Source organism: Gossypium arboreum, chromosome 7, assembly GCF_025698485.1.
Source record: "Gossypium arboreum isolate Shixiya-1 chromosome 7, ASM2569848v2, whole genome shotgun sequence".
NCBI classification, from domain to species: domain Eukaryota; kingdom Viridiplantae; phylum Streptophyta; class Magnoliopsida; order Malvales; family Malvaceae; genus Gossypium; species Gossypium arboreum.
Window position 1 is genome coordinate 14,871,965 of NC_069076.1, and position 10,847 is coordinate 14,882,811.

The 10,847-nt window shown below is 34.4% G+C and overlaps 1 protein-coding gene across 1 annotated transcript; it reads left to right on the forward strand.

The window, feature by feature from the left end:
- Positions 1-630: 630 nt before the first annotated feature.
- Positions 631-10,127, forward strand: LOC108453027 (protein VACUOLELESS1). Its single transcript, XM_017750907.2, has 15 exons — positions 631-1,610; positions 2,346-2,639; positions 2,995-3,134; positions 4,539-4,644; positions 4,738-4,830; positions 5,071-5,160; positions 5,243-5,356; positions 5,455-5,562; positions 5,857-5,930; positions 6,411-6,465; positions 7,427-7,608; positions 8,378-8,507; positions 8,713-8,815; positions 9,474-9,571; positions 9,749-10,127. Exons 1-15 carry the CDS (start codon positions 828-830, stop codon positions 9,911-9,913), a joined length of 2,535 nt encoding a protein of 844 aa, XP_017606396.2. The 5' UTR covers positions 631-827; the 3' UTR covers positions 9,914-10,127.
- Positions 10,128-10,847: the final 720 nt, after the last annotated feature.

Consider the following 10,847-nt stretch of genomic DNA (forward strand, 5'->3'; position numbering starts at 1 on the left):
ATAGATGTTTATTAAAAAATTGAAAAACTAATGATGACTTGGTATGGTGAAGTAGGACAGTGAACAACTAATTAAGTTGGAAATATATAACAATAAATGCAGAAATGGGAGGGAATAAACAGTGGGAAGAAGGGAGGAAAAACTAATCTGATAAAGCACAAAAGATACTAATGGACTAAAGTTCCTAGTAAGTGCATGTATTATAGGGATTATATTAAATAAATTAAAATTATAATAGAATTAATATTTATCATATAAAAATATTTTAAAAATATTTTTAATTATAATTTAATGCAGATAAAATTTTATTTACAAAATTATAAAAATTATAAATATATTAATCCTATTAAACAGTAAATAATAAATATATTAACCCAATTCCCATGTTCAATTATCTAGAAAACATCTTATAGTTTAATTAAATATTTTTGTAAAATTTAAATTATTTAAAAACAATAAATTTACTTAAAAGCTAAATATCAAAATATAATTAAATATGATACCAGTTTAATTAAATATGTATATTATTAATTATTTTTCACAAAATAAAGAATTATTAATTGCAAAAAAATTAAAATCTATATTATTTTGACATAAATAATTTAACAAAATAATATTTGATAAATTCCAATAACCAACGTTTAATCTGATTCAAATCTTCAAATAATCGAATAAAATAAAAAAATACTGATTCTGAAAACAGAGATATTTGAGAAAATAGGAGAAAGAAAAGCAAATCGCTGCCTTTCCCACCCCGATCTCACATCATGCTCTCATAATTCTCCAAACCTCTTAATTTCTCCTCAATTTCACTCTCAAACCATAAAATGGCCAATGTTTCAGTAGCTGCAGAATGGCAGCTCCTCTATAACCGCTACTACCGCAAGCCCGAGCTCTACCCTTTGAGATGGAAAAACATTGACTTATCCCGCAACAAGGTCGCCTGTGCTCCCTTCGGTGGCCCGATCGCCGTCATCCGCGACGATTCCAAGATCGTCCAGCTCTATTCCGAATCAGCTCTCCGGAAGCTTCGCATCTTCACTTCCTCCGGCGTCCTGATCTCCGATACCGTATGGAAAAACCCCGGCGGTCGTCTCATCGGCATGTCCTGGACCGAAGACCAAACCCTAATCTGCATCGTCCAAGACGGCACCGTTTACCGCTACAACATCCACGCCGAGCTGATCGAACCCAACGTAACGCTCGGAAAAGAGTGTTTCGAGCAAAACGTGGTGGAATGCATTTTTTGGGGAAACGGCGTTGTGTGCTTGACCGAAGGAGGGTTGTTGTTTTGCATCCCCGATTTTAAGGTGATGCGTCCCTGCCAGCTTGCGGAGACGGGGACGGAGGATTTGCCCAATTGCATGGCGGTTATCGAGCCAAAATACACGGTTTCGGGGAATGTGGAAGTGTTGGTCGGCGTTGGTGATGGTATTTTGATTGTGGATGAAGATGGAGTACAGAGAGTGGATGGGGAAGCGGTTCAGGGTCCGGTTCAGAAAATGGTTGTTTCTTGGGATGGCAAATATTTGGCCATTTTTACGCATGATGGGCGGATTTTGGTGACGGATATTAATTTCAAGGGAGTTTTGTTGGAGTATAATTGTGAGGTTAGTTCGATATGTTTCTTTCCTCGCTTTTTTGTTTTTTAATTGGTTCATGTAATTACTTATGTTTATATCTTGATTGTAGAGAACAACTTATAAAAACCCAATTTTCTAGAAGTTTTTTGATTTGTTGAAATGATGAAAGTAGAAATGTTCAAGATGGTAGTACTAATGTTGCTTAAAACTTCAATAACATTCATAAAAATGTTTGTGAAATCATTAAAATTCTATAGGGACAATAAATCTGATTGCGTTTGATCAGTTTTATTTATTTGGTTTGGTGCCACTTGCTGTTGCTTTTGCTGATTGCCTTCATACATAGAACAAAATATATGAATAGTTTTGAATTCTTTCAGAGAACAAAATATATGATCATAGTTTTATGTAGAGCAGTTTTGTTAGAATTTGAAGTTACACTATTCATTTGATCATTTTTAATTAATTGCTAGCTGCTTTTGCTTTAAATGAAGTTTTTAAGAGATAAAAACAAGAACAGAAGTAAGAGATAAATGGAGCTTTAGAAATTCATATTTTAATGCGTGGAAAATGAGTGATGTTATAGTTATTATAGATGTTTCATAACTGTGTGAACTTTAGTGCTTTGATGGAAATGTTGTGAATCCATTTAATTTCTGTGGAGGAATCTGAATGCTACTAATTGTTTCCTTCATTCAGAATTTTAACCTCTGTTTTTCAGTTTTTACTTTTGCTTGTTATTGATTAATTGTGCATATACAGTCAGCTCTTCCTCCAGAGCAGCTAGCTTGGTGTGGACTGGATAGTGTACTTCTATATTGGGATGATACACCATTGTTGATGGTGGGCCCTCGGGGAGATCCAGTGCATTACTTTTACGATGAGCCACTGCTTTTGATCCCAGAGTGTGATGGAGTGAGGATTTTATCGAACACAAGTTTGGAGTTTCTGCAACGGGTTCCAGATTCTACTGTATCTATATTCAAAATTGGTAGCACATCACCAGCTGCATTGCTTTATGATGCCTTGGATCATTTTGACCGGAGAAGTGCCAAGGTACCAATGCCTTCTTTTACTGAGAGAAATATTTGATTTCGAGTTTAGTTTGGTAAATGTTGCCAACTTCGCTGATTTCTTTGCTGCAAGATAAAGCTAGCTGTATTGCTGCTTGATATATGTTTAAAATTTGCTGATGTATGTTGGTGTATATGCACAGAATATGTTAAGTGCTATTGGCGGGCTTCTTATCCTTACTATCCTAATAATCATGATTTTTTCCCCTTTTCATTCTCCTCTAAAATAACCACAGTTCAGGGAAGAAACGATAAAGAAATGAGTTTGCTGTTGAGGCGGAATGATTTTTACTTGGCATGATTTCTTAAAGATATTTTTGTTGCCTATTTATTATCAGGCAGATGAAAATTTGAGATTGATTCAGTCATCCTTGCCTGAGGCTGTTGAAGCCTGCATTGATGCTGCTGGTCATGAATTTGATGTTTCACGTCAAAGAACTCTATTAAGAGCTGCAAGCTATGGACAAGCTTTCTGCAGGTTAGTTGGAATTCTTGTTTGATTGATATGATGCTAGATCAAGCTGCTTGTTTTGAAAATGAAAGCATCTTGAAATTTGATTTGAGTTCCTTTGATTTCATGTTTAGCACTAAACTAGACACTTGTCATTGTTCTGCGACTGATAATCTCCAGATGTAAAACCATGGATTCAGTGAATTTAAATAGAATGGTTATGCTTTTGTTAAAGTATTGGGATGCATATAGAACATAAAGCTTTAGGAATCTAACATTTTATGCTGGTGGTGTTACTAAAAAAAAAAAAAATGAGAATGGAGGTTAAGATAAGATGATGCTGGAAACTTATTTAGATGTAATTCATATGCATACCTTTTGTAGTTGTATGGAGTTCTGATGAATATCATCAAACTGATTGCAACTACCGAGTTCAGTTTTCTTTGCTTATATAGATTTAAATATCATAAGCAGACAATGCATTGCAGGTATCCATTAATTCCTTAACTGAAACCTATAAAAATGCAAAAATTTAATCGTAAAACATCAAATATGTTTCGTGGTTATATGCTGAGTTATAAAAGTGAACTTTTTGTATTTGAAATCAAAATTTGAATTATTACTGTTAGTTTTAAATGCTTTTAAGATTGAAGTCACACAAATGAATCTACATCTTATGTATTTAAAAGTGAAGAACTGAACTTGGTTAATTTGTTTGGGAACTGCATATATTGAATTTTGGAACCCATTTATCCAACACTATCCTTAATAACTTTGAAATTGCACATAAAAAATTGTATAGTGCAGTGACAGGTAATAAAGTAACACGGTGGGGAACATTGGACAGTATCAAGCGCTGTATGGTGTATGAGAAACAAACTTTGAAACATGTTTGGGGTGATGTGTTCTAGGTTTTCTTTGCTGACTGTTTTAGTTGTTTATATGGTTGTCAAACAAGATTGAAATTTGCTTAGTTTAAGTCTGTAATTTTACCAATTTATGTTGTTATTGAGCAACACATATCTGAAAATGAGCCTTACTGTTCTTATTTTGATTTGGAATCTTTAGTTGAAAGATCATCAAGCTGTTGCCCACACATTTATTATTCTTTGTCCAGTTTACATAGTTCTAAAGTTTTCCACGTGCCTCTTTACATTCCCTGCATTTTGGAAGGCATGTGGTAAGCCAACTACACCTTGTAGGCTGTATTTACAAGAAGTGTAAATGGTTTTAGGAAGCCAGCATAGTTTTCTTCACTTTTAGGTTTTCTTTGGCTACTGCAATCTCCACTTTTCCTATATTAGCCATGGTGCATTTTTTTTTTATTATCGTGATGATAATTTACTAATTCTGTAGCTACCTTCTACCGTGGATGTTTTGTTTCCCTTATGATTTATGCTCCTGATAATGATATCCAGTTGGCTTTGGCAGTACTTTTCAACGTGATCGCATTCAGGAGATGTGTAAAACCTTGCGGGTCTTAAATGCTGTGCGTGATCCTGAGATTGGCATCCCTCTCAGTATTAATCAATATAAGGTCTTAAAGATTTAATGATTGCATTTTAAATTTGATTCTGAATTTTTATTTTTATTTTTTAACTTTCCCTACTGAATAATGTGCTTCTCTTAGTTGCTTACACCATCTGTGCTGATTGCTCGTTTGATTAATGCCCATCGCCACCTTCTTGCACTACGGATATCAGAGTATGTTGGAATGAATCAAGTAAGTTTGGATCACTGATTTTGCCTATATTAAATTTCCACAAATTTTGCTTTATACATAGAAGGAGAGTTAAACCATAAGACTGCACCCAAACTTCATTTGTTTGATGGGAATTAGGTTAGGCCTTCATTAATTTTTATGTTTTCATAACTTGAACTAAATGCTGCATTTTATTGGGCAAGTAGAAAGTATAAAATGATATACATAAGATTTCATTTTCCACTGATTGGTTTCATTCAGGAGGTGGTGATAATGCATTGGGCATGCTCGAAGATAACAGCTTCATTAGCAATTCCAGATGCCACTCTCTTAGAAATTCTCCTTGATAAGGTAGCCAAAGAATGTTGGTTTATTTTTTAATTTGATTTCATGCAAATTCATTACCTGAATTAATGTGCCTTTTGAGTTTCAGCTAAAATTATGCAGAGGGATATCATATGCAGCAGTTGCTGCTCATGCAGATAAGAATGGCCGGCGAAAGTTAGCTGCTATGCTTGTTGAGCATGAACCTCGCTCCTCTAAACAGGTTAAATTCCTTATCCTTATATGATTACATTTTGTTTACAAGGTACTGTTTGAGATCTTACCATATTAAGCATGTTGATTATGATCATTTCACTTCAGGTGCCGCTTCTGTTAAGCATAGGAGAAGAAGATACTGCTTTGATGAAGGCAACAGAAAGCGGTGACACTGACCTTGTCTATCTTGTTCTTTTCCATATCTGGCAAAAGGTACTGCTTTGATAGAACAAGGAACTTTGTTACACAAACTGTAAAATTAAGTTAATATATGTTGAGGTTAGAGACGGTTTCACTTTCCTTGTTGTATGTCTTTTGCTAATTACCTGTCATGAGTAGCCTGGTGATACTTGAAATTTTTAGGGTTTCCATCATCTATGTAAAAGGACTTGGTTTGACTTTCCTCACTGAATTCTTTCTAATTACCTGTCATGAGTAGCCTGGGGATACTAGACATGGAGTTGCCAATAAATTTTTTTTGAACTGGTTACATTTCTGTTCATGCAGAGGCCACCTTTGGAGTTCTTTGGAATGATTCAGGCTAGACCCCTACCACGTGATTTGTTTATATCTTATGCAAGGTAGGTACTCAAGGAATACTATTATTATTATTATTATTATTATTCCTAAATATTTTATTTTTAATAGCACTTGAGTTTGCAAATAAATGTCCAAATTAAAATTATGAAAGGCTACATGTAATCATGATCTAGTTAGACGTGATACGTTATCTGAGAGGCTGAATAGATCATACAAGGGGCAAGACATGGTGCACCACTTAGATGCTTGTTATACTTTTATAGTATTAAGTAGTGGAAGTTATTGAATAATGATAAAATTGTATTTATATCATTTTAGGAGGTATGCTTTTATTGTCAATTTTGGATTGTTTCCTTGAGTAGGTGTTTGCTCTGGTTCTGGTGGCCATCGAGCTATTACGGTCATTTATTTGATAATGGTGGTCAAAATGAAGCTTTTATCAAGTATTTTGTAATTTTCAGATTCTTTGATTATATGGGTCAATGTTTATTGTTGATTATTCATGATATTTTGTGTTTCAGGTGCTATAAGCATGAATTTTTGAAAGATTTCTTTCTTTCGACTGGACAACTTCAAGTAAGTTTTAGCTTTCGGTGCTTTTGTTGCTATACTACTTATCATTCTTAGAATTATTGTTGATGTTATTGGTGTTATTATCATTATTGTTATTTCTATTCTTGCTGATTCTTATTATGGTTTATAAGAAATAGATTCAACTGCCAAAAAAGATATTGTCTGTTGTTGAATGATATCTGGCATTGGAAAGATATCCCGGCTTTGAAGTCATTAGATTGCTTGGGTTTCTGATAATAAGAGTATCGAGTATGCTAATTTTTCAGATGATATAATATACAAGGTTTACTGATTATCAAAGACTTGTGGATTATTTCAATCAGCTATCAGTTTTATGAGTTCTTAATTTTCAGCTATGGCTGAACTTGTTGACCTCTATTACTGTGTCAACTACCCATTTCATGGATCAAAGAAGTTTACTGGTGTAGGCTCTCCTTATGGATCAAAGATTTTAATTCGTATTTGTTATCAAATGCTGCTTGACGTGACCACTAACAACCCTGCAATATTTTAATTTGCCAATCTAATTGATCTATGAGGAATTTTTCAAGGAGATAAGTAGGTAACTATGCATAAAATTCAGGCATGAAACCAGGTGCCTCCTGTTCTGTGTAAATGATCAAGTGCTATGATGAATGAATGAGTAATTAAATATCTAATATTAAGCAATGAAGACGTCCTAGGCATTTCTTGCCATCAGAACAGTAGATAAGAGATGGGGAAGTTAAAGGTTGATGGTAAATTCATAAATGGCTAGGAAAACAAAAGGATGAATTTCTTTCTCTTCCTTGCTCATTCAGTCCATCATTCTGTTGTAAGTTGAAATTTTGTTCATCTTTAAGCTTTCTACTGGTCAAAGTTTAAATATGCATCAAAGACCTACCAAGTTACAATTCTATAGTTGGTTGGATATGTGAATAATGATTGTCCATTTTGTTTTGATGTAAAGTTTGTTGTATTGTAGGAAGTTGCATTTCTTTTGTGGAAGGAGTCATGGGAACTTGGAAAAAATCCAATGGCAAGCAAAGGATCCCCGCTTCATGGTCCACGCATAAAACTAATTGACAAGGCCCAGCATCTTTTTGCAGAAACCAAGGAACATACCTTTGAGTCCAAGGCTGCTGAGGAGCATGCAAAGTTGTTGAGGTGAGGGATATCAATTTATTGTGCTTTTTTTCAAGGCATCAAACTCCAAACTAAATTGCAATTGGAGTGGCCTAAACTAATTAGCAAATAACTACAAATGCCTAACATAGTTGATGAGATGCATAAACTACATGATAATGTCTATGTAAAAGCCAAAACTTGGGGTAGTGGCAAAGTATTTTTTCCCATTTGTGCTTGATGCTAATTTGGTTTTATGTTGGATGCTTAATATTGTATTATTAAAGAAAAGCGACAAGACTGTCACCTTGTGGTTTGTTCTCAGCTCTCTTAAAGATAAGCCTGTGGTCTACTGCCAAATGGTTTTTAATGTGATTCTTAAGATGGGTTAGAATTCAAATTATTTGTTTCCTACTTTCAGAGTCGACATTATAGGTTCATATGTTTCTGTTGGTCTATTATGCTTAATATGTGGGAAGAATGAAGTGATGGTGTATCTTTATATCAGTTTAAGTTTGACCACCAACAAAAAAAAAAAAACCTTCCAATATGGGAAAAGTGGGATAATAAAGCCAAGGATGGATTCTCCGTGCTCATAAGCAAGATGTAGACTATATTAGAAAAAGGAAATTTTATGTCATGATTGAAGATTATAGTTTGTCAATAGTCCGTCCTAGTTTCCAACCATTATAAGCAAATCGATGTACTTTTTTTCTCGTTCAATATTCTTTTTATTTTTATTCTAAAATGAGTTGCCTACTAATATGGTTACCTATTTGTGTACTTTTTCAAATACTTCCAAATGTTACAGAATACAACATGAGTTAGAAGTAAGTACAAAGCAGGCCATATTTGTTGATTCAAGTATCAGTGATACTATACGTACATGTATTGTTCTGGGGAATCATCGTGCTGCAATGAAAGTGAAGACCGAGTTCAAGGTTCATAAAGTGCCCCTACTTTCTATTTAGCCACACACATAAAAATCTTCCCCTAAATTCTATCTTGCTGAAAGAATTTCCCTTGGTGGCACACAACATATAACATTTATTCTTCAGCATCTTTGACAATTTAGGCATCATCCTTTTAGATTGCTCAAATTACTTATTGAATCATAACTGTTGCTTTATTGCTTTCTTGTCTCAGGTTTCTGAGAAGAGGTGGTATTGGCTTAAAGTTTTTGCTTTGGCTACAATTAGAGATTGGGAGGCTCTTGAGAAGTTCTCAAAAGAGAAGAGACCACCAATTGGTAAGCTATCAACATTCTTGTTCAATTACAGGGCGGAAGATAGGTGACATAAATCAAGCATATCTGCAAGTGATCTAGGCTACCTGCTATTATGAAAAATATAATAATTGCATTGTCTGCAAGTGATCTTTGTTACTTGATATTACCTGATCTTGGATTCTAAATTAACATCACAAGATGAAGTGACACAGGCTGGATTTTCTTAAGGTTTACGTTCTTCCCAATATTGGTATCCTTATTGTTGATTTGGCTGGGATAAAAGAATTATACAAAAGGAAGAAACAAAGTAAAATGGGAAAAGTAAAGAAATTTGTTTACATTAAAATTTAACTTGATTTATTAGAAAGAAGAGTTTAGTTAGTTGTTTCTTAAGTAGGTTTAGCCTAAATTATTTTTGTGAAGTAAACATATGGTACTTTTGTGTATTAGCTAATTCATATGCGAAATGCTTGTCTCCCTTTGACTTCTTTATTGTTTCAGAAGAGTATGTGTGCAGAAATAGTTCATGCTGTAAAATATGTTGAGTTTGTTTGAATACATGAATTAAATTAGCTTTTTCACAACAATGAGTGTTTCTTCTCCTATTTTTCTGCAAGGCCTATTAGTGTTTTACGGTATCTCTGTTTTTTTTTTTTTTTTACTTGTCTGCATCAAACAGGCTATAGGCCATTTGTTGAGGCATGCATTGATGCTGATGAGAAAGGTGAAGCTCTAAAATATATACCCAAGCTTGCTGATCTCCGTGAAAGGGCCGAGGTAACAATACATGTCTAATTTGATCTTTTAGTTCTCCCACTTTCATGGGAATTATAATTGGTTTTGACTTTTCTATTTAATCGATCTGCAAGTGATATTGTTTCTGATTAGAGTAGATGTAATAAAATTTTATCGTTATATCCTTGCTCAAGATCTGTCTATGGTTATGACTGACAGGCATATGCTAGGATTGGCATGGCCAAAGAAGCTGCTGATGCAGCTTCTCAAGCAAAAGATGGTGAATTGCTGGGTAGATTGAAATTAACATTTGCACAAAATGCAGCAGCTTCCTCACTTTTTGACACTCTTCGGGATCGATTGTCATTCCAAGGTGTTTCATAGTTATATATATATATGTAGATGATCACATTAACGTTGTCATCATTATAAATGCAAATGATTTTGCAGTTTCAGGTATTGTTGTGTATATTCTTTTGCTTGTTTTAAGGGAGAAAAGCTAGTGTTGTGGGAACATTTATGAAGAGAAATAGAGATTGCAGATTGAGTGTAACAGACAATAAATTTGTGAGTGTTGCCTTGGTGCAAGTAGTCTAAATCTTTGCCAGTGAGATTGCTTCAATGTTATAGAAGTATTGGATGGGATGCTATGATGCGAGGCTCGCTGGTCTTGAGTTTATCTTTTGCCTATAGGTGATATTGTGTTGCAGTTAATTGTCTAGGGAAAATATCATGTCACCCTCGACAACAGAGTAGCGATCAGTTGTGGCACCGTTCATAGTTTGCTGTCAAAAAGGACCTCATTTCAGCTCCAATGACACCTCAAGTACCAGTCTTTCCTTGGACTACAACCCCTATCAAAGCTCATAAAAGAACTTGTGAATTTGGTCATCTTCTAAACCCGAATCAGTGATTGAACTGATGGTTTATAAGGTGTGAATTAGGATTCAGCCCCTACTCTTATGGTTTAAGGTGTTGAAAGGCTCGGTCTATCATGAGAAAATTGAAATATTAAAATTGATTCTTTTAATCTGTTTATTATATTTAGCAGAACACTCTCGATATATGGAGAAGATAAAATTATTTGGAAATTCGATTTCAACGTCGCTTCTCCATTAAAAATGTTTATGCCCTCCTTTTATCAATTAGTTCAACCACTCACGTCGATATGCTTGTCATTTTTCTCTGGAAAAACTCCATAATTTGTCTCCCACCTAAGGATCTGCTCTCCAATGCTGATAATCTCTGTCCTTTTTGCAAGCTTTTTAGAGAATCTACGAAACACCTGTTCCTTGAATGATGTTTTGCTTGGGCTGTC